At 30.6% G+C, this 25,985-nt stretch overlaps 1 protein-coding gene across 3 annotated transcripts in view; it reads left to right on the top strand.

Moving 5' to 3' along the window:
- Positions 1–25,985, top strand: part of ck (myosin-VIIa ck) — a 63,007-nt gene that overhangs the window by 25,796 nt on the left and 11,226 nt on the right. For all 3 annotated transcript variants that reach the window (XM_014233864.3, XM_036359751.2, XM_036359750.2), the window contains exon 3: positions 17,898–18,013. In XM_014233864.3, coding sequence (XP_014089339.2) covers positions 17,996–18,013 — 18 coding nt within the window. In that variant the 5' untranslated portion in view covers positions 17,898–17,995. The remainder of the gene's footprint in view (positions 1–17,897; positions 18,014–25,985) is intronic.

Genomic DNA, 25,985 nt, shown 5'->3' with positions numbered 1-25,985 from the left:
CGAAATGAGGCAGTAAACGTTTTGAAAATGAAAGTGTCGCTGCGATTTTACAAAATATTTTTTACTTACATTTCATAGTTAATATCAAAAGAAAATACACAACTTTTGAATAAAATACTGGCGCAAGCAAAAAAATTTTCAAAAAAGCCGCATGAGAACAGAAAAAATACAAACTACAAAAACATGACACTGAAATTCGAAATCCAAGCACAAAAAACACGATATAACTGTATGTACGAGTGTGTCTAAGCCACACGTATGCACGAGCGCTCAACGGTCAGCTGCAATTGTGCGCCAAACACGTTCGTTGCGCTGCCGAAAATGCAGCGTAAGTTCAAGTTTTTCACTAAACGCTTTTTTTTTTAGCTCGTGAGTTTCAGCTGCTTCTCATAGCGTTTTGACGATTTTGAAGACAGAGCGTGTGTATGACTTTTAAGACATGCAAAAGCTGGCACATTCGTCGAAAAAATGGTACAAAACTATAAACGAAATGCAAAGCAAAAGCATCGCCTAGGAATGCAACTCTGTCGTACCATATGTGTGTTAGCAGCATTTGCTGCGGCCCTTGGCTACATTTAGCCATGGTCGTCGAAGCAATTGCCCGTTAACGTCGAATTATTGTCGCTTGATTGCGCACGATAAATGTTGTTGATATGCGGCGTAAACGTATGCGAAGTGTGGGTGTACAGTCGGACAGAGAAATCTGTGTACAATTTTTCGCGAAAAAATTCTGATGTTGATTTTATTCAATTTCTTAGCTTATAAGTTGAAATATGTTTACATAAGCCAAATTACATATTTATAGTGTGGCATAAAAATATCTGTACGAGTTTATTTGAACAAAAAAAAAATCAATTCGTCATAATCAATTGATAAGTAGAGATATTCGTCGCCAATAATTATGTAACATGTCGGTGCAAAAAGTTGGCGCACACATTTTTTTACGATTAAAATTCATTATAAATGCAACCTTTACCCAACGTCGCTTTTGCAAAAGATTCAGTTCTTTTAGTACGAGTCTAGCATTGAATGGCTTTTTACCCAAAACATTAACCAAAATGTGTTGAGTCGAACCATAAGAGAAGTTGAGATCCTCAGTTATCTCTCTGATGCCAACACGAGCATGTTTCTTCAACTTTTTCGACTTTATCGTCATTTACACTGACTTCGGAAACTTGGAAATGGTTTGTGCCACTCATATAGTTGTGTTCATGATAAAATAGACTCCCCACAACTTTTTTTCAATATTTTCAAAGATTCCGTAGCTGTGATTCCATTGCAACACACAAATTATCAAGTTAACTCGTTCCAATTTTTTCCACGGGAAGAGTCGTCAGACTTAGGGAGTACAAACTTCACGCGAAGTTAAAAAATATTGTACCAATCTTAAAATAAATTTTTATCGATTATAAAATCAAAACTTTATCAAGAAACGCAAATTGTTTATTACATACGTACAATAGAAATTTATTTTAAGGCCCAATAAAAAACAAATATTTAAAAATATTTCAGAAGATATGCCAAAGTGTCCAAATTTTAGTGAGCGACTGTAAATGCAACTACATATACAGAAGTACATGCGTGGGGCCGTCAGGCAAACGTGACATTCGTCAGTGAACGGTGGATAAGGTATGAATGGCGGTGCTTAAGCAACAATATGGCACATAAAATTTTATAATCCACTTCTTTTCATTTCTTAACCGTAAACGTAATGAAAGTGAATTCTTTCTAATCAACATCAACCATAAAATATAACAAATTGGCCATACTGAAGGCGATAAATTGCATTCTTGACTTAAGTGGACTTGATTGCCTTTTATGAAGCAACAAACAACTACGAAAACGTTTACAGTAGCCAGTTAGTATATTAAAAGCGTTTTGAAGAAATAAATTTTTAAATGTCAACACATTGCTCTGACGGCCAATTAAGAATGTCGATACAATTATTTAATTTTTTTTCGTTTTTATTTTGGTTGAAGAGTGAAATTAATATATTTTCGAATGTTGTCCATATTTGTTGCGAAGGCAGAATGAGTAAATACTTCGCCAGCGCCAAATTCGCACAAAAGTGAAATGGGAATTTTGCTATTTAATAAAATGTTAAGCGGTTAAGTTTCTTTCTTAATAAAAATGTAGATTTCACTTTCAAAGCTACCAAAAATAAAGAAAAAGTTTAATGGTATTCTTATCTAGTTGACTCTACGCGTACAGTTATTTAGTGACTCAAGAAGACTGTCTCATTTTGTATACTCAGTTCAACATGTTATATGCTCTGATATGTATAGAAATGATTTGTTTATTGTCGTAGGCACAGACTAAGTGCTTAACATGAAACTAAGTGCTTAACTTTGAAACTTTCAAATGTCGTAACCCTTAGAAATTGGCAGAACAACAGCCTTTTTTAAGAACAACTGTTCGATCATAGTTATGCTTTCGAACCAAAACAAAACTGTGGCTGGTGATGACGTTTTCTTACTCGTATAAATAAAATACGAAGATGAGCCAAGTCATAAAGAAGCACTTCTGTTTCCATTACTGTAAAGCCCAAAATAAGTCTGCGCTAAGTTGAGTATTCGAAATCCAAATATCGTGTAAATATTCTCAGCCATTTTCCAGTCGGTTAAAAAATCTACAGACCTTCTACTCTGAAGTTTTAAGAGTGCACTTCCATAGTGCGGTCTCTTAGCTTTTGTCTTAAACTCACTTAGTTTTTGTCATATTAGTAATTGGCTGCTTCGAAAGAGCTAGTTACTCTTTACTTCTTCTTCTTCTCCTACCCAACTATAGCTCCAGCTAGTTCCACATGCTCTTCGTCTTGTTTGTTTCAAATGAATACTTTCTGATCTGTGGAAACTGTATCCAGTTATACGTCATAGCACTGGATTGATGGTGCCCGCTTTTCTATCAAAACTGTGAAGAGTAATCAGAATTCTTTTTCCCCATTCTTAGGCCTATTTTATTAAAATTACGAGCTTGGGTCGTGGTAACGGGCTTAACTGTTCATATTGCTCCAGTAGAATAATAACCATTTGGTCAATATATTATGAATAACTAAGGCAAAGCTTTTTCTCCAATTTCTGAGGTTACCAGATTTATTATTTTTAAAGCTTAGAGTTACATAAGTTTTGAGCCGTCTCACATAGACAGATCGATTTTAAGAGCATCGGTTTTTAGATCAGAAGCGGTGCTCTGCGCTTATAATCTGCAATACGTTCGTTGCGTCTTAAACTCGGGTATAATTTTTTGTTTAGGACAAATTTCAATTTGCTAAAAAAAAAATTTTTTTTGGCAAACAGAGTTGTATGCTACTAGACTCGTAAAAATTGACCCAAATTTTATGTAGTAAACTCCGAAATTATGGGTAAGTGTTTATGCTAAACCTCAAAACTGTCATCGAACACAAATTTTAGGCGCAAAATGAATATACTATTACTTGACGCGGCCGATCCATGGCTAACCTATGTATGATATCTTTATTGTATGAAGTGACGAAAACTTATCTGACATGACAATCAACAATTTTTTTCTACCTTTTGTAGCCTGATAGATCTATAGATTAGATTGGCTCATAAGGCAGATCCACGCATCAAAACTCACGCAGGATCTTACTTAGACGGCTGTAAACGTTAGTTCTTTTTTTTCTTTTGGAACACCATACCCTGATAGATCGACGAAGCGCTTTAAGCTTGCCACAAATTTGTTGCAGCAGGTATTATCAATACCAGCCTTCACTAGATTTATTAACCCTATACTTTTATTCTTTGAGTACAAAATCGCTTATCAAGATTTTTACTGACAGGCTAACTTAAAGAAAACTCGAAAATATCAGCTCTTTATATTTAAATAGTTATATATCGATATAGATATGTATACAAACAGGGTTTGGTTAGTCTTTGCACTGATCTTCAGCTTCCATCTTGAGGTTATCTTCTGTTATTTGTGCTTCAAATATCATCCAAAATAATTTCTATTTGCATTGAGGTCTCTACAAACCTTCATTAACCTTTAAATTTACTCCAACGCCCTCTCCCCCTTCGGCCTACCGCGCTCTCCACGCACTGTTGCTAACTTGTCACTATTTGTTGTTGCAACTCCCTTTTATGCAGCATGTTGCCGCTAAAGTTTGCACGTCACGCTTGACATGCATTTAGCAAGTACACTGCTACATTTTTGTGTGTTTGTTTGTGTGCTGCAATGCGTGCGTATTTGCAATGCTTGGGTGCTCTGTTGACGCGGCAATGTTGCGCATGCGCACGCGCCTCTTTCGCTGCATAAATATATTCAAGGCTTGGCAGGTCGGCATTTTTTGTTGCACTTTAGTAATTTTGCACTGCGCAGACGTCACTTGCTATTCGCAACGTCAATAAACACTCCTAGCACACAGTAGCGACCTACAACAACAATAAGTGTGTAGTACAAATGTCAAGTTGCGCTTTTATTATTGCTTATTTCGCATTGCTACTTGTTGCTGCTTGTGTTTGAATTTTTTTTTTTAATAAGTAATTTGAAAGCCACATAAATATAATTCTCATTTGATTTTTTTTTCTTTTATCGCAACTCGCGCTTGTTTGTCTTATTGCCTGGTGCATCTTCCTTAATACATCTCTTTGCTTCGTGATAAGCTGAGCCTTTGAGATGTCAATCTGAAATTTTGCATACACCCTTTTTCTCTCCAAGCAACTGCTGATGTGTCGGAACTGCCGTTATCGGGTCACTATAGGGTATAGGTGCCATACAAACTGTGTGACCAAAATCAAGTTCTTGTATGGAAAACTTTTTTATTTGACAAGTTATTTCCATGAAATTTAGCACAGCTTATTGCTTAAGGCACAACTACAATATCCGAGCATATTTTTCAGATCGAGTCACTATAGCGTGTAGCTGCCTTACAGAATACGCGATCCAATCAAGTTCTTGTATGAAAAACTTTTAAATTTGACAAGATATCTTCATAAAACTTGCCATGAGTTATTGTCCAAAATAATGCAAAAATACCCGAACATATTGTTCAGATCGAACTGCTATAGCATATAGCTGTCGTACACGCTTATACTAAAAGAAATGCACCTGTGAGGGGTATTGTAACTTATTTTTCATGTTTTAACTATTGTAGTTTCATTTTTTGCGACCTTCTTTATGTTGTTACAACTTCCTTTTTGGCGCTTAGACGTTTTTTTCTTCTATCTACATATGTGTGTGTTTTCTTTGTTTTCGCCTCAAAGTGTTTAAATACCACCACAATCGTGTTGCACAATGCCGGCAATTCAATTCAATTGAATTGAGCGCACAAACACACACACAAACAGACTTATATACATGCACAACATACACACATGTGCACTTATACATACACATACAGACTAACATTGCGCATAAGCAGCTTTAGCGCTGCTTCTTTTTTAGTCCAAGTCGAATTTTGTTGCCAATTCATCATTGGCATTCAGGCGCAACTGACAGCCAGCGTCGTCTAAGTGCCCGCATATTGGCTAGTCAAGTGTTTCGCGTGCTTCTTTGTTACTACTTCTATACATTCATATTTACATATATAAATACAAATCACTTCTATCAGACTTTCCCCTACGTTGAAGTATTCGTAAGTGGCAATAACGCGTCACAAATACATGGACTTGGGTGTTTATAAATTTATTGTTGTTGGTTAGCAAAAACAGAAAAGGTTGGCGGAAGTTTGTGATTTGCAATTTGATTAACCAATTGATTTGTTAACTTTGCGGCTCGTTAATCCAAGTGACGTTGATATGCAGGAATTTCGTACTTATGCAAGTGGCAGTGCGTCGTTCGGTTCGGTGTCAAGAAATGCGAAAATATGCAAAGCAATGTTGTAATTTCAACATATAACCTCTACGGCAAGAGAACCGGAAAATAAACTAAATATGATAAATAGAAAAGTGTATTCTGTGCGACATAGACGAATGATAGTGTGTCAACGCGTGATTAGTCTGTCTGTTGGCTTTATTTCTAACTAGAAAGAACGTCTCTAAAGACTTATCAAGATAGAGAAGGAATAATTTCTGTGTTAGCGCGTAACTACCTCGAATACTAACGTACCTCTACAATATTCTCCAAAGTAACAACTCTAACAATTTATCAGCCATCTGGAGCAGGAATAAATAGTATATATTTTCTATATCGCAATAACGTCTCAAAAAGGCTCGACAAACTTTCGTCGGCGGGAAAAAACTTTCATGAATACCTTCTGGTACGAAATGCATCGCAAAGAAGAAGAATAAGAAATTTGAAGGAAATCCGCCAAAAAGGTATGAGCTTTAAAGCAATTTAAACTGAAGTCTAAACGAAGTAGTCACACTAATAGGGTACTCAAGTCACATAAGCAAGTCTTGAAACTTTAAGAAACTTTATTCAAACAAGTCCACCCACTATTGGCCTCTGAAAAGGACGATGATACGAAAAAACATAATAGTGCTCAAATGTCAAATTAGGTACATAACAGCGTCACAAACTCTTTAACGAATCGATTTAAGAGATAATATGCATTTGTTAGTCAGAAAAAACGGAAAATTACTTATGAAAAATTTTGGTTCTCTTCATCTTCTAGATAATCTTCAAGATGACCTTCGAAAAAGGTGTCTGATGACCTGCAAGATTTTTCTGCTTAAAATAATTTAAAATCCACAAACTTAAACAATTTATTACTATAATAGAAGTTGGTTATGATCGAATGAGTAGTCAAAATTTTGATTTTTGACAAAATGGTGGTTTACAAAAAAAAAATATATATTTTTGTGAAAAAATTTACACCTCAGAATGGCTTAAAAAGTCGAAATTATTGTCCAAATCTTCCTTCGCTCATTACCTGAGAAATATATGTAAGAATGTCGTATGAAAGTTTCAAATCGATCTATTCAGCCGTTTCAGTGGAACTTTGCTCATCGACTCTGAAAACAGCGTTTCGAGAAATATGCGTTGAAAGTTTTGGGAACGGATTATACAATAATCGATTACAGAAGAATAGGTACAATTATACAAGCATTTAGCTTAGCTGAAGTAATCAGGTCAGCAGATTGGACCTCCCAGAGTGCACCATCCATTCACCATTGATAAGGACAATAAAAGTAAAAGGATAAAGACAATTTTGTTTGACACTAGATTAGTGAGAGTGGGTCGTCTTCAATTTTGAATTTTTCTTGTTCCATAACTTTATAAAACCGATCCGAAAACTGAATGTATTCGCTTTTAAGTACGGTCTTAAACTATCATCATAAAAGTAGAGATAAGTCCACTGGTACTGCGTAAAGTAAGATATTGCATGACATGAAATATAAATATAGCTTAGTTATAACTCACCCCTCTAGACTTTCACTAGTAAGGGTTTTAAGATACTCCATAAGCGGTGTTGTCTTACACACCATAAGTGTCGTGCACCAGTCATGAGATTTTCACAAATTGGAGATCCAGATTCATGACGGTCTAGGTTCTTAGAGGTCAGTTGCAGACTTCAACTTATATAATAGCAATAAAAGTACAAACAATTAGAGCGTTTTCTGAACACCACTATATTTAAAATCACTAAAACGATAAATGCTAACGCAAAGACGGTATTTACTTGAAAGTATAGAAAGTAATATTTCCAAAAAAAAATCCTTAGGATATATTTTTATATAATATATAGAGTCCTAAATCATACACAAAAATGACACAAAGAGACGAACGAACTAACTGATCCTTTTTAATACTTCACAATATATTATTCTCACTGGCTATTATTTCGTTCATTTAATTAGATTGTTTTCCAATTCTCAAATAGCTAATAGATAATTTTTTTTATGTATATATAAGGTATAACTAAAAAAATTAATTCTATAAAAATTTCAAAATTCTGAATTGTTGAAACCTTTTCAGTACAGTCGGTTTAAAAAGTACGTGCGCCTATTGCTAATAAATATTAAAAACAAAACAGTTTCTTAACTGTATTTTTATATTTCCTCATCTTCATTTTCTGATTTAACTTTCGAACTAAACTAAAAAAGAAAATATTAAATTATTGAAAAAAAAACTCAATTCTGTTCTCAAATTTGCGCTCAATGCCATGCAAACAAGACTTGCTGCCAAATTTAATTTCATTTACATTCATTTGTGGAAGTTTAATGCTAATCTATGGTTATCTAGTTCACGCCTTTTCGATGTGAAGGCCGTCATTTGCCAAAATGGACATTGAAATGTGGTTTTCAAGCAAAACATAACCACACATTTGCACTTTAAAAAAAGTTCATTGCAACTTGCAAAAAATCAAGCGCAAATTAACTATAACAATGCTCAATTAAAGAAGAAACAGAACTCGTTACAGATTTTGTGTTCCAAAACTGGTTTTAAAATATACATACCCAGGTTTGTATGTATTTGTGTATATGGTTCGCACCGTTTAGCAAGTCATTGTAATTAATGTAAAGACGCTAAGGATATGTAAGTAAAGTTGCAAAAAATTCTTCGAATAGTGTTGCCATGTTTGTTTTTATTTAGTTTATATAAAAACAAAAACTTAATAAATAATTAAAAATTAAATAAAAATTATTTCAAATTAATTAATTCACATATATATTTTATCAATCAATCAATACTTTCAAAGCTGTATTTGCTTTTCTCATTAAAACAAAAAATTTTACATATTAAATTAATTTTAACTTTTAGTTTGAACAAAATTGAGTTTTCTTTACTTAATTATTACTTAAATAACTCATTATTTAATTTTATAAATATATCGATTTTTTTTCATTTACTTTTAAACTTAAAAACTAATTTTTGGATGATTTGGAAAATGTGAACCAAAATTTAGTTTTAATTTTTAGTTCAAAAAATTTGAAATATAAAAATAATTTTTTATAACAAAATTATACTCATTATTAATTAATTTTATGAGTGTATGAAATATTCAAATTCTTAAAATTAAAAACACATTTTTCAAAATTTAATTTTAATTTTTAGTTAAAAAATTTTTTTCCTAATTATTACTTAACTAACTCATTAGTTCATTTTATAAACATATAAAATTTTTAGGTTCTTATAATTACAAACGAATTTTTTCACATTTTCCAAAAATTAATTTTAATTTTTACTCAAAAAAATTTGAAATAGAAGTTTTTGTTTCAAAATGTTACAACAACAACAAAAAAACATAATTAAAAAAATGATTTTCCTTACTTAATTAACTCACTATTAATTTTACAAATTCATTCTTAAAATGAAATATTAATTTTTGCTCATTTTCCAAAATGTAATTTTAATTTTTAGTTAAAAAAATTTAAATATAATAGAAAAATTATTTTCTTTTATTTTAATTTTTTTATAACAAAGTTATATTATTTAACAATACTGTAAATGTACAAATATATTGAATTTTAATAAAGGTTTTTTTTTCAAAATGTATCAACAACAACAAACTCCGAATTTTATAAAAAATATTTTTCGAAGCTAAAAATTGCTAAGTAACAGAAACCTATTTATTTCAATAAAAAAAAATTTGGGTTAAGTAATTGTAAAGTAAAAAAAATTCTTCAAGTAAATAAATATATTCATATTATTATATACATATATTATATACTTTTTTAAATATAATGAAAATTACAAAAAAAAAATTATTTTTTTTATACTAAAGAATCTTTAGAACAAATTTATGAAATGATTTTACTTAAGGTGGCAACGCTGCTTACAACCTTTTCCCCAAATAGCAAAGTGAGCCACAGCTAAACAGCCGCAACTGGTTGCGCCACTCAAACCAACGCAGCAGCACTTCAACACATCAGAATGTCAACCAACAACTACAACAACATCAAGCAGTTAACCAACATTTGGCAACATAATAAATTGTAGACATTCTGCGTGGCGTTTGTGGCGGCTGATACTGTCAACGGCAATGTTAAATGCGACAAAGACGCAACAAGCTGCCAGTTGACTTCGTTCGTGCCACCTTCTGGTTTATTATTGTTCTTGCTGTTGCTGTTGCTGTTGCAAGAATATAAAAACGTACTACCGTTATAAAGCGTTACATATTTACATGTACACTGTAGACATGTGTGTTTGTTGCTTATGACTGCTTTTTAGAGGTGTGTATATTACAAAACGTGCAACCAGTTTGTTGTGATAACAGTATAAATCCGAAGCTTTTGGCAACCACCAACGTCGTGTGTTGCTGCAAATTTTACAGTTGTTGCTTTTGCTGTGGGCAATGTTGCTTTGTTGACAGTCACTTAGAAAAGTATGACAACATACATACAGACACAAACACTACTTGCAACATGGCGTGCAACGCGGGTAAAACAACATGCTTACGCGGTGTTTATAAGAAATAGCTACATATTTATGTATATGTGGTAATATACGCCAATCTGTTTGCATACTTGCAACCAACCAACAACAGCAACTGCTATTGTTGGCATTTGTTGTGGCGTGATAGTCGCCACATCACTTACAAACTGCTGGCACAGCAAACTGGCTGCAGCAACGGCGCTCCAAGCCACAAGCAAGCACACATACACATTATTACATACACACTCACAAACATATCAGTGTGTTCATACATACCACTGCAGAAATAAGGCCAATCAGCACTATTACTCTGGCTTACTATTTGGAACAGTGCATTGGCAATCGCATCATTCGCCGGAAAAAGTTAGCTAATAAATGTGTTTTCGTCTTGTTGTCGTTGCCTTAATGTTGCACATACTGTTGCAGCAACTGCTTATCTACACACAAACATACTAGCTTAGAGCTCTTATAATTGTGAAAGGCGTGCACTTGTTCGCCTGTTAATTGGCAGTTTCTAATGGCCACTTGCTGCCATCTGGTCAACAGGAACGCGCTGAATGGCTTCAGCTATCAATTATGCTGTAAACGCGTGAAAACGTTTGTTTGCGACCATATGAAATTATAGCCAAATTTAGGTTATGTGCTATATATACACAATTTTATTGTTTTCTTTTTGCTGAAAGCGAAATATTTTTTGCAAAATATTATGTTATTAAGTGATCTTGAAAAGAAAGCAAAGTAAATTGCTGTTGCCCTGAACAAAAAATTGTTATATAGTTAATTTTGAATATTTGAAATTTATATAAAATAATAGAAATATATCAAAAAAGTATTTTAATATATTTTGGTAGAGATCAAAAATTGGCAATTAAATTTAAAAAATATATATATATTGAAAAAGTATGTTATGGCTCACTCAAAATATATACAATTTACATGAAAAAAAATTGCAAAACTTAAAAAAAACCAATCGATAAAATATTTAATTATATAAATTTAAAAAAAATAATAAAAAAAAAATCGGAAAAATGTTCAATTTTACAAATTAAACAAATTTTAAACTAAGGAAAACTACAATTTTTCGTTAAAAATCTATAAAAAAAAATACCGCACAAATAAAAAATAGTCAAATGGAAAAAATTTAAAGTATTAAATAAATGTTTGAAACTCTTTTTATATAAATAATTTTCAACTTGAACAAATATTTTTTTTATAAGCAAATAAAAAATAAACAATTAATTCTCAAAATTAAAATATACCAAGTGGAAAAAATATATTTGTATATAATAAATTTTGGAAATTCTTATTATAAAAATATTATTGAACAATTCTTAAATATTTAAAATTTACCTTTAAATATATTATTGAAAATTCATAAATTGAAATTTTCCTATTGTATTATTTAATAATTGTGGCAGTAAACGAATACTGCAATATTTGTTCAAGCAGAGAAAAGTAAAATCGTGACACTTACAATAATAAAAATTAGCTTAAAAAATATTTTAAAGAAATAAATTTTCTATTATAATTTGTACCTTGTATTAAAAATGAAAAAAATATTAAAAACAAATAGATAAAATGTAAATTTTCAAATATAAAGAAAAAAAATGGAAAATAAATGTCAGCTGTGTTTCTTAGTGTAATGTAATAATTTAAATATATGCTAATTTTTTTTACTCTCAAACGCATAAAAAATGTGATTTTTGAGAATTTTGTTCAAAAAAAAAACTAAATGAAAAGTTTTAAAATTTTGACGATACATTTATGTTACTGAATATGCACCAAAAATTCAAAAAAAAATTTAGTTTTTAACGATATTTTCGCTATGTCCAAAGTTACTAAAAATGTCGTTCACTGCTGTAGTGAATGAAACACACAAAAAAAAAGTATGTGTGGCACTCGGGGACTGCTGCGGTAAAGCTGTTGCATTGCATTTTTTATCAACTTATACAGTTACAATTATTTATTTATTTTTTATGCAGAATTTTTTGATTTTTTCATTGATAATAATTCAAGTTACACTGTTTGAGCGTGGTGACCGATAAGAAAACAATTTTTTTTCTTTTATTGAATAAATGAGAAATTAATATTGCTTAAAATATTTTTATTATCTTGCAATAAATGTAGGTAATTCAGGAATTATTATCATTGAAACTGTAGGTTTATGGTAACTGAAATAAGAAACATAAGTTTGAGACTTGATATTCTCTAAATATCTGGAAAATAACGCGTCAATAGTGGTCCCATATCTTATTGTGGATTCTTGTGGATCATTATTCATTTTCAAATTAAATTTTTCCGATAAAAAAGTTGTCAACCGCTCTGATATTTTATCAGCGAAGTTGATGTTGAAATCGCCAGCCAAGATAAGTGGAAATTTATTACCATTGATAATCCGATTGAAATACATAATACTTGTATTGTTCAATTCAAACAAAATACTCTTCCAAAAGGTGGGGTAGCTATTTATCAAAATAAAAATAATGTTACTAATATTATGACTCCGAATATTGAATAATTATTTGTTATTAACTAAATTTTTATTAAATTCCATTTTCATATTTGCCATTAAAAAAAAATTTTATATATATTAAATACTAATATTTTTGACTCTCTTAAATTGATTTGTTCCGCTTGAGACATGCGAATATACGCCTACAAGTATACAAACATTTTTCATACTTTGATCGTGTTAGGTTTTTTTCCGTTATTCCGTGATTCAGTCCCCACGCTCAAAGCCCCCGATAGAAGCTATATAATAGCTTGATAATAAGAAAAGTTCTTTATCTGTAAGGTATTTCCTATACAATGACTCACGATTGATAAACAAAAAGTTTAAGAAAATAACAGGTTTTGAAAAAAAAATAATGTAAAATTTTGCTTTAAAATTAGATAACTTTTTGCCCGCCAAAATTAAATATTTCATGGAATAACTTGAAAGCTTGAAGGATAAATATACAAAACAAGCAGCAATATGTATATAAAAATTGAAACGATCAAATGATTTGTCTTCGAGTTATAACCACAGGTAATTTGGAAAATGTTGTTTTAAGAAAAACGCCTTTTAAAGATGAGCTGGTTCAGCTAAATGAACTGAGCATCTGAACTTTACAAGCCTGTAACTCAAAATAATTGGAAGTATTAATTTAAACGTTTGGTTATTTGTTGGTTAAAATATAGACTATCGAAAATTGCAAAATCAAAAAATAGAATTTTTTGAAATTTCATATTAGGTGTGCCCTTAAAGTATAGTGTGACCTAATAATAAAGTCCAAAATATATGTTTTACTTAATCTTCCATTTAATGAAATTTGAGTTTGATAGGGTAAAAGAATTTAAAAAAAAAAAATTAGTACAAAATCCAATCTTTGTAAATACTTGAAAAAAACAAGAAAATAAGAAATTTTATATTACAAAAACCAAGTAAAGAATATTCACTTATAGTCTAAAAATGCTACGAATTTTAATTATATTAAGTACTTCTCTTTAAACATAAAAAATTAGTAAACAAATTTTAATGACCAAACGTTCAATATAATAAATTTTTCATTACTAAATTTTAAAACTATGAAAATAATTAATTTAGATAAAAAAACTTTGCTTTTAATAAAAAAAAAGCCTAGAAATATTACACCAACCCATAGAACTTAATTTTTTTTTTTTGATTTTTAAGATGTTCATGATAATATTATTATCACTTTATGGATTTCGGAATAACTTTTCAGTAACAGAATATCAAAAAAAAAAAAACATTCCGAAAATATGAAAAAAGACAATAGATTCTGCACAATAGTGGTCAACCTTCCTGTATCGTGGCACTGTAAATATATGTCTAGCTCATTATATTATCTAATATTCATCTTTTAAAACCAATCCCCTTTTTTCATAGATTTTCATAAGTTTGGAAGTTTATGTGGAGGCTGCCTTTAGAACTGTTACTTAATTTGAAGAGAGCTATTTATGCTCATGCAAAACTTTTTTAGTATAATTAATGAGAGTCTATGCTTGATTAAATTATATGTATATATACAAAAGTAAAAATTGAAGAATTCCGTATAAGAATGTCGCATTAATGTCTTTACTCCAAAAATCTTTGTTGGTATTGCTACAGATCAGATAGGAGAAATCGAATATCTTAAGTGGAAATTCAGTTAACAAAATTTGTGAACTGAAGTTGTGAGACTTGCCGTAGTAAAGAAAATATTTCACATTGCAATGAGATATACTACTATATCATACATATTAATCAAGTATTTTCCAATAAATAACCCCTATTGTGCTATAGCCGACAATGTCCGAAGCAGAAATGTGACTCATGGCAAAGAAATTCCAGTTGAGACTTATAAGCATGTTTTATACACATCACTTGTAGGATATGATCAAGACAGATACCAAAAATAACTGAAAATTTCAGCCAAAGTTGTATGCTACAAATAATTAATATATGATCACTACAAGGAAATTAATTACGCACGCCCATGCATATGTATTACGAAAGGTGGAATGCAACACACATTTACCGGAAAAGCATTTCATTTACGAAAGATTTTTTTTTTTAATTTATTGTTTCTATTTTTTTTCACACTTCTATGCCGTCGCTTTATATTTTACAGTATTACTTTACTTATGTTGTAACGTTAGTTGAGGCTTATCAGTATGTCAGCAATTCGGTATTGCGGTTGGTCGGCTAAATGCCTACGCGTATGCGTCTAATTAAAAGTGCCGTATAATGTAGTGTGGCACTTAAACAGAGACCAACACACATATGTATGTACCATATATATTTATATTACAAAATAAAAGCTATAATACCCTTGACAAATAAAAAATTTTACCATACAAGAACTATCCGATTTGAACAATGTGATCCAAAATCTGTGTAAAATTTTGTGAAGATATCTTGTCAAATGAAAAAGTTTTCCATACAAAGACTTGATTTAGATCGATCAGTTTTTATGGCAGCTATATGCTATAGTGATTCGATATCTGCAATTCTGCCAAATAAACAGCTTCTAAAAGAGAACAGCACGTGTGCAAAATTTAAGATCGATATCTCAAAATTTTTTATACTTATATGTACTTTATAGGGTCTCCGATGTTTTCTTCTTGGTATTACAAACTTCTTGAAAAACTTAATATACCCCGTTCATGGTATACAAATGAACATACCGACATATTTATATATTGTATATACATACATATATATAATAATAAGCATTGGCATTGCAAATAAAAATCTAGCTACCACCGAATGTGGCAAGTGCGGCTGGATCAAGAAAAGCAAAGAAAACGGTGTAAAAGTGTAAAAATTGTGAACGTGTTTGCGTGTCACATAATAATTTCCTATATTTTTTTGCTGCTGCGCATGCACACACACACACACAGGCGCATATATTGCCGCCTATTTATTATGGCTGCAATTGCGGCGTCTGTGTCTGTCTGAACGCGTTGCATGCAATATGCTCTTGCGCTGCCAGCGTGTGGCGAGAAAATCAAACCTGAACACTGTGGCAACGTTGCCACTGCAAAATGTGTTAAACACTTTGGTTGTTGTTGTTGTTGTTGCGGCTATTTCCTTTATGCTGCTCTGCATTTGCCAGCATCGCGCAACTTATAGTTAATTTACCGTAAATTTCATTCAACTTCACCTCTAAATCAAGGCAGCGCCGTTGTTGCCAACAACGATGATGACGACGACGAAGGTAAAGCAAGAAGCGCAGAGCGTTGCATTTTCGCATGCAAAACCAAAAGCAAAAGCAACAGCGACTAAAGCAAGTGCAACCATTATAACTACGACAGCTTGGAGTGTATTAACATACATACCTACATATACACACACATACGTAGACTGGTGAATACATTGTTGCAGTTGAATAAAATAACAACAACAATAATAAAATATGAGCGCCAATAACGAAAACAATTAATTAGCAAACTTGTAGGCCGGTTTGCACTTCGATTCTACTCAAATTACAGACATTAAACGTGAAGTGAGTGAAACAGGGTGCCACTGTGTAGTTACAGATGGTTGAAAAAAAGCTATGTAAGTTTCAAATTAGGTAATAAATATTATTTAGCAGAAATTTTAAGTCTGTGAAGCGTAAACACAGTTTCTTAATTATAATATTGTCGAATGCAACAAAATTATGTTACGCAACAAAATTACGTCACGCTAGTAGTGTACAGAATAAAGGCATAATAAAAGTTAAACTACATTGATAAAATCTAAAAAAATAAGGTTGCCAACTGTTTGACAATTTTAATTCAAAAATATTATTTTATTGTAGAAACACTACAATTATCAAATCTAAGTGCCTTAAAGAGGCTTAATATTTAATGTATTTTTTGAACAGAGTTGCCAGTGTAATAATTTGAGGATCGGAAAAAATGAGGCTACCACATATTTGACATTTTGAATTCAAAGCTTATTTATAATATAGTATAAAAACCACTATAATCAAATCGAAGTAGCTTAATATTCAATATATTTTTTGAGCAGAGTTGCTAGCTGTTGAAAATCTTGAATACGGTAAAAACAATATATAGAAAACAAACTAAGATAAAATTTCTATTTTTAAAATAAACGATTGTTTTTAATATGGTCGTTAAACTCCATAGGCTTAAGAAGACTTACTGTTGAAAATATTTTTAAAAGAGTTGCCACCTATGTTAATATTTTTTTAAACTAAATAAAATATTACGATATGGTAAAAAACTAAACCGGTTTAGAAAATATTTTTGCCAGTGATATTTTTGGAAGGACTGAAATTATAAGATATTGTTAAAATCAATTTAGTTTGGCAATATTGGTATCAATTAAATAAAACGGGCTACAATATTTATTTCATGCATTTTGTAATAATTTGAATTGGAAAATTAGTTTGAGTAGCATACTGCGGTTACTTCAGTAGACCACCTAATTATTAATTCCTATGATACAACAGTGCTAGATGTATTTTTAATGTCAACAAATTTAATGTGAAATGCCTCATGAAAGAAAATATTTTATTAATTTTCGTAAATTTAAAGTAAAGCTCTAATATTTAAAATCAGCTGGCAATTCGAAAAGTCATATAGTTATACGAGTTATATTAATTTCAAAAAAACGCATCGCATCTACGCATACAGCATTACCCTATTTCTAATTTTAATTTAACGTCTAAAACTAGTTGCCAATTTAATAAGGGTGGCAACTTTTTTCAAATTATACTTGAGACCAAGCTTTTGAAAACATGTATGTACCCACACTGCACTGCACGATGCTTTAGAGTACAAATTATTTTCCAACATTATATTTATTTATAGTCAGGTGGCAACTATACGAAATATTCTGAAATTAAATCAATATAAGTGTATTTGCCTTATTCTAAGATCTGTTCAAGTTTTAAACTATTTTTAATTTACTGCTAAACTAAATACATCTGGAAACTTTAAGAAAAGAAAAATGTTATGCAGTTCAAAAGATATTTTTTGTTAAATAAGATAATAGTTAAAATTATTAATTAAATTAATTTAATTTTAATAATTATTTATAGTTTAGATGATTAATAAATCCGTAATTAATTAATATATTCTAAAATATTTGACTAATTTCCATATATTTCATCTTTCTCTTGCAGCAACTAGTCGCATTTAAAAAAGCTTATACAACATTTACTCAATTCGTTTGAGAAATTTCGAATAATTTTACGCTAAAATTGGTCAATGAAGTTCAAAAATGGTGATTGTAACACGAGTAAGTACACAAATATAATACAAAATAAATAAAAATATTAATGTGTGAAATATATCTTAAGTTCAAAAAAATTATCTAACTAAAAAATAAAAAAAAAATTACCAAACAACCAGATATAAAAAGTTACTCATACGCAGTGTCATCTTTCATGCATTCTACTTTACTCTACTATTAGTATAATTTTCTAAGCAATAATTTTACCTCTATTAGCATACATTTAATTCTACGATCGTCTCAAAGTAATGCCAGCCATTTTTAATGGAAATACAGAAGAGTAGTTATTTCTTCAGCACGTTCTACAACCGTCTCAACAATTGCTTCTCATATGCCATTGGCGGCAATATATCATTGTTATGCCACGACGCCAGTTTAATGCATTTTTAAGTTGTAGCGCTACGCGAGGTTGCCATATAATTGCAAAAATTTACGAAAATATGTTTGTGGTAGTAAACAATGGCGCAACGGTTTGTAATTGTAGTGCTCTTCTACTGCTTGCAACTAAAGCTGAGCGCATCTTATCCTGATATCCCTTCTTTTTGCATTAATTTCCTGCACATACTTAATAATTGTCTACATTTATAGCATATTATTTTTCTGAGTCTTTTCTGTATGGTTATTATTCATTTGTTAATTGTTATCTCCATTTTTATCATCCATTTATTCGCTATGCGTATTTTTCTGCTGGCAAATAAACTAAGTTTTAATGAGTCTGCTGTTTTAGACACAAGTACATTTATGCATTTTCTATGCAGTTTATATTTTATTACAACAATAAAAATATTATTCAAGTACACAATCAGATTTAAGCTGAGCGCCAGTATCAAAAGAAGTATATGTAAATGTAAGCACACAAAAGGAGCGAAAATGTTACTTAAATTATCTTAAAACCAATAATGGTGTGATTATATATAGAAACTGACAAGGTATAACGGAAATACTAATAAAACTATTTAAGGGTATTACTAATTATTTTGGAATAGAAGAGTATTCGGAATTTAGACATATTACTCGTGTGTTTAGATCTCTGCAAAACTCTATCCAAAACACAAATTAGTACATTCTAACAGAAAAAGTAATTTCCACATGTTTCGAAGTTAGCCTACAAAATCCTTCGAATTTCGAAACTGAGCTTTTTGAAAAACATTATTATTAGTTAGTATGTAACTTCTCAAAAAGTAAAAATTTGAATCTTTGTTTTCTTCTTATTTAAAAGGTGTTAAAATTTTTCGGTCAAGAGTTTTCAAAATCTAGTCAGTTTTTTTTAAATGGAAAATATATATTTTTTCGAAGATCCTATTTTGTCACACAAATTTGACTGGAAAAGGTAGACCTTTTAAATAACAAAAACAAGTAGATTCTGTACATATTTTATTTTTTTTTAGTATAATTAATAATATTGTTTTTCAATAGCACTAAGTTCGAACTTCGAAGACAAATATTTTGATTTCGAAAATTAATTTCGAAAACCGAAAAAATAATTGCTTTTACTTATAGTTCAATAACTCAAAAAAAAATGGGGTTGATCCCTGATAAAAAGTCGTTTTTGCCGTATAAGGTAATAAATAGATTCTTGAAATCTTCATTTATAAATTTCAATCTCAAGACGATATATTTGAAATTTATGGGTAATTGTGTTAGTTGTGAGTAGAAAAATTATTCGTAATAATTTGTTAGAGAACATAATTTCGAAAACTTCCGAATATATATTAAAATATTCCAAAGAGGGCTCTACTTTTCAACTCTTGAAAATATCCGTTAATAGATATATTGAATCAGAACGAAAACTAATACAACCTTTTCTGATCGTAATGGAATGAAAATGAGACGTCGGATAAAGTAAATAACCATAAAAATTGCATATTGGTTTGGAAGCGAAGTCAGTAACATGATTTCTTACCGAAACTGAGCGATACAGACTTACTGTTAAATTTTTTTTATAAAAAATTGTTAATCTTTATAAATGTATTGTGAATTCAATAGCAAGACATAGCGATTTAAGGCTGTTAAAACTTTTCGAGTAGGTTTTATGAAGTCAAAAGTCCAATTCACTAAGCCGCAGATAACTGATATCGACATAATTATAACCAGCGCCCAAGAGTATTTAGAAATTTGGTTCCCTATACTTGTATTAGTTCAATATCGAGATTACTAAAATAAAAATATATAGCAACATTGATAACAGAAACTTATACTACAATGGTCAAAAGTCTTAGACCCCAATAAGGTACCCAAGAATGGTTAGTGTGTCAGAAAATGAAATCAAGCCTACTAGCTTATACGCGCATTTGTAAGTGATTGGAAGCTTTGACTAAGCCTATTAACAAAATCTATTTGAGAAGTACTTTAAAGGTACTGTGATTAGAAGTTTTTTTTGCGCTTTTTAAGTTGTTCTGCTGCACAAATATATGAGAGCTGTAGAACATAGTTTGGCACTACCTTAGAAAAAATATGAAAGCTCTGTAATATGGCAGCTTTAGAACATGGCCACCATTGTAGAAAATAAATAAAAAATTAATGAAAGTTCTAGAGTATGATAAACCATACTGTGTAAAAGATATGAAAGCTCTGTAACTGGAGATTTCTATATTACGACTATGTAATATACATATATGAAAGTTTTTGAGTATGACTGACCACATCTGGTGGAACTTGTATGAAAGCTCTAGAGCACTCTAGAATAGATATGAATGCAAACAACACTATAAATTATACAGTCAGCTAAAAGAAGACAAAAATAATTGTTGTCATAAATGAACATTTTTGTTTCTGTAGTACCGTTATGTGTGTTGTTCGACATACATATATAGTGCACGCTTTTAATGTAAACAGTAGAAAATATTTTTTTCTGGAAAACTGGGAACTTCAGATATCAGATTAAAGTCAAAGGGAAACCGTTTTGCTTTCAGTTTACATTAGTAGAGAAAATGTATTGAAAACTGTGTAAAAATGAGAACCTTAGAATCAGTGTAAGTGCAATTTGAATAACCACGTGACATATGTTATATATCTATTTACGACATTGTAGTTTATTCTGGAGTTGTAGTTAGCAACACTTCAAATAAAACTCCATGAAAATCTCAAAAATTCGCGCTAATTTCAACTATTATTATTACATTGTTTAATATTATGAAATATGCAAATTCAACTACGCATGCGCAGACCACATATGCCAATAATTATACATTAGACATACATTTGTAAATATATATAAACCACGTAGTATCTCGCAGCAAAGCCACATTGGAGTCATGTTCATAAAACAACAAACTTTGTGATTGGCAACAACAACAACGCGGTGTACCAAACCATTTCGACCGCAAACATGGAACGTTACACCTGACATCAGATTCAGGTCACGGTTATTACATCATACCATACTAAGCGCATATGTACAGCGCCTAGCAGCAATGCCAACTGTGGCTAATAAAACAACAATAAAAACAACAACTACCGCGTTTGATGGCAATCAAAGTACTAAAAACAACACCAACAACAGGAGACAGCAAACTTAATGACATTTACTGACACTATCAGACTGGCAATAACAACAACAAGAACAAACATGCTTTTTACGCATACACACATATATAACTATTAGTGTATTCGCATGAGGCAGCGACAGCGCTATCCGGAGCATCTGTAGAGTTGCAAATAATGATTTGCGACAGTTTGAGCTCAACAAAAACAACAAACATGCGAGTAATGAACCGAAGCAATGCGGAAAACTGGGAAACAGAAACGAAAATAAATCAAATGAGCAGAAAAAAAATACACAACTCAACGTCATGGGTGTTAAACGTTCGCGCCGCGCTCTCAGCTCTAGCAAGTACACCGCGCTTACAACTTTAAGTGCCGCTTTTCCAACAAAAAGCAAAAATCCAACACAAACCGCGATTCAAAACGTATACATCTGCTAAACGGCTTTCCGGGGAAGTCATCTGTTTTAGTTATTACAGTGCTTCGTTGCCCGGCGCTTTGAAATTTACGCACCGCGCGTTGTTGTCATGCGTTCGACCGCACTCCCGCTTGCAATCGTGGAATATAGTGGAAGAGCCATGAATTTCAAAGTGCGCCATGATAAATGGGAGCGAGCGGATGCTCTATGTCACGCTTAAGTGAGTTCCTCATGCGCGCCAACAACAATAACAACAGGCGCAACAACAACAATGCGTGCGTGTCGCGCGCTTAAGCTGTAGGAACAAAAGCGCGGCGCGTAGTGGTACGTGTTTGTGAAATGGTAGCAAAATAAAATCTAATAGGATGTACTTAGAAGTCGCTGGAACAACAGCCGTGGTGTTATGAAATTTATAACAAAAACAACGTTTGTAGAAAAATCAAAATAAAACCAAAGTGTGTAGCACTGGCGCGCTTTCGTTGGTATTTCATAAGAATTTTGCAGCGGCGCGTTCTGCACCTGTTCACCATTAAATATAAATCAATGAATAGAGAGTATATTGCTAACTTTTAACAGTATTTTCATAAAATTTTTACTCCTCCCTTTCCACTATACTCGTATTACCTGTTTATATTTTCTATAAAAGGGTGAGATCTTATAACTAGAACTCTCCAAATTAGCGATGCAATCTCCATATGCTATTACATACTTTATTTCGCATTAAATTTGATAGTCTGGTAAATCCTGGTTTTCTTAATCCGCAGGGAATTAGGTTTATCAATAGATCGAATGTTTTGAATAAATGTGGGTTTCTTGGCGTGTATGATAAAAGTCGGTCGAACTCGTTGAAAAATATACGGCATCCCCGCTGGGCCACTCTTTACAATCCACAGAGTTTTTGACTTATACTAATTTTACTTTTTTAAGCGGTAAACTGGCTTTCTTTATAAATGATACGACTTTCTTCAATATGAAAAGCATCTTTTCTTTATAGGATAACCATGGTCAATCTGAGGGTCGCCATATATGGTAGTCATTATTTTCGTTTTTCCAAAATTTAAAAATAATTCTGTATGTTTTATATAAAATTTAAATTTAATTATTTATTTATGTTAACCGTTTTCAAAATAATTTTGTAAAGGTTGCCATGTTGAGAATTTTTTTTCTAGAATATTATATTTAGAAAAATTTTCATCAACTTTTATACAATATTTTTATATAAATTATTCACTTAAATGTTTCAGTGGTTGCCATATAAAGCTAATATTAAAAAAAAAAAAAGTGTTGCCAAATCGTTAATAGTTTTTTTTAAATAAAAAAATATTTTGGGAAAAAACATTAGCTAAATTATTTACTTTTATTAAAGATTTTTAATACAAAAGTTTCAAGGGTTGACTCATAGTGCTGATTAATTTTCTGAAAAAAAATTTACAAACTTTTAGTATAAAATTTATTTCTGTTAAGCGCTTTATATAAAGTTTTAAGGGTTGACAAATCGTTATCTTTTTTTTTAATTGAAAAATATTCAAAGTTTTATATTTACTGTTTATAAGAGATACAAATTAAATTGAAAACAATATGTAAATTTAAAATAATTCCAGTTCTAAATTATAATTAATAAAATATTAAATATTAAAAAAAAAAATTTAATTAATATTACTTTTGATTTTACATATGCATGTATATTTATTTAATTTTTAGTTAAGATATTAACAGAATTATAACTACTTTTTTAATGTTCATAAAATCGAAAGTTATTGACTTCAATGAAATTTTTAAAAAATAAATTAAATAATATTTAATATATAATTATTTAAGTTAAGATATTAATATAATTGAAAATAGTTTGTTTTATATTTATGAAAATAAAGTTATTGACTAAAAACATATTTTGAAAAAAAATTTTAATTACTATATAAAATAATATGTTTAGTAACTTTTTTATAAAGGTTTTAAAAAGCTTCTGACATGCTTTTAGATTTGAAAAATGTTGAAATTCAATTTTTTATGATTATGAAAAAAGTAAGCTAGACATGATTATTGAAAAACAAATATATAATAACAATTTAAGAAAGAAAGGTTTGAATAATTTATTTTTTATAAATTAAATTTTAATAATTTACATATTTTGTTTGCATCTTAAATATTATTATTTTTTAATGACCCTGCTTTTCAATTGATTTGTTCCGCTTGAAATATGCGAAAATACGCCTAAAAGTATGCAAATATTTTGCGCATACTTTGTGATCGTGTTAGGTTTATTTCCGTTACGGAATTTCTTGACTCAAAGCCTGCGATAGAAGCTATGCAATAGCTTTAAAGTAAATATAATATAAAAATTTTAAAAGATATTGAAAATATAGGATTTAACATAAAAAATAAATTATTATATACAATAGCTAAAATATAAATATTTTAAAAATAAACGTGTTTATTAGATTTAAAATAACTCAGTACCGGGGACTAGACTCTAATAACTCGAAATTCCAATTTTTTCTAACGTTCAAGATCTTGCTACGCAGTATACTGAGTGTTAAAATTATATACACATATATCTCTGTACGTTTATAACATCATTCATTGTCTCCTCCATGGCATTAATGAGAGCCTGAGCTTAAGTGCTAGTTATAAAGTTGTTGTTGTTTGTTGTCAGTTGACTTATAACTAGCGGCTGCGTTGCTTGGTGGTAAAAGTGGTAGCATTAAGAGCCACATCAACATTAACAACATCAACACCAACAAGAACAAGAGCAACACAATAGCCAAAAGGCATAACAACAACATGCAGTAGCAAGCACCCTCTGCCAACAGCTGTAGTTTAACAACAACAAACACAACAACTATACCACAACAGCTTGTACGATATTGTTACCGGGCCGCTTGGTTGACTGCTTAGTCGCTGCTTTGGTTTGTTAAATTAATGGCAGGGTTAATGTACCACCTCTGGGCACATGTTGTACGCAATCGGACGCACACAAGCGCACAATGAACGATGAGTGCTTAAGCGCGGTGGCGTGCAACTGTAAATTCTGAAAACAATTACGATACAGATTAAAATTTAACGTTTAGTTGTTAGGAAAATTATATACAAAAATATTGTATTATAATTTTGGGAAAATGCGTAAACCAATAACGAAAAAATGCTTAAAATTACCTATTATATGTATATGATTAGTTTTGTAGTTGTGTGAAATTAGTTTGTATTTGATTTTTATTAGTAATTACTATTTTTGAAATGTAATTTATGCAAAAGAAAAGCAATTATATCATATGATCAAATTTGACCCGAACTGACAAAAATATACATTTGCTTGTATTTTAAAACAAATTTTTAATCTAGCCTTTAAAATATACTCCCAGTACCAAAAAAACCTACTCGATTCAGCTTTTGTAAAAGATTCAAGTTTTTTAATACGAGCCTTACGCTTTATACCCAAAACATTAACCAAAATTTGTTGAGTCTATCCATAAAGATGCTGAGATCATCTGATCTCTCTTTCTGATGCAAACATCACGGTTTTCAAGCACTGTTTCTTTAATTTTTCGACATGGCCTAGATTTGGGCTTCTTGTTTAAATTTTGTACAGAATTAAGTCAAATCTAGGGGCTTACCTCAATAGAATTCTTAGTTGTTAGGGTGGAGCGAAAAAATATTTTTTTTTTTGCTTAACCTGGGAGTAAAATCTGTAGATTATAAAAAAAGAAAATTTTTGGACAAAAAAAAATTTTTTTTTAACATCTATAGGCCCACTCAGTTTAAAAGTTAATTTCGAGTTACTCTTCACGTTTATATAAAATATACCGAATTTGATGGTTTTTGATTCAAATATTATTTTAACGCTCAAGGAAAGCATGTGGTCATTTAAGACTTTTTTTAAAACTCCAATAATGACCACAAAAACTTTTTTTAAGTTGATAAATTTTAATTGGCCAGAAAGAGGACTCTTCATAGCTTCTAGAGCACTTAGTGAGTGGGCGTCTAGGTGTTAAAAAAAATATTTTTTTTGTCCAAAAAAATTTTTTTTTTTATAATCTACAGATTTTACCCCCAGGCTACACAAAAAAAATTTCTTTTTTT

The sequence above is a fragment of the Bactrocera oleae genome, chromosome 3, assembly GCF_042242935.1.
Source record: "Bactrocera oleae isolate idBacOlea1 chromosome 3, idBacOlea1, whole genome shotgun sequence".
NCBI lineage: Eukaryota > Metazoa > Arthropoda > Insecta > Diptera > Tephritidae > Bactrocera > Bactrocera oleae.
The sequence above is the reverse complement of the archived record's forward strand: the minus strand, read 5'-3'. Positions and strand labels throughout refer to the sequence as shown.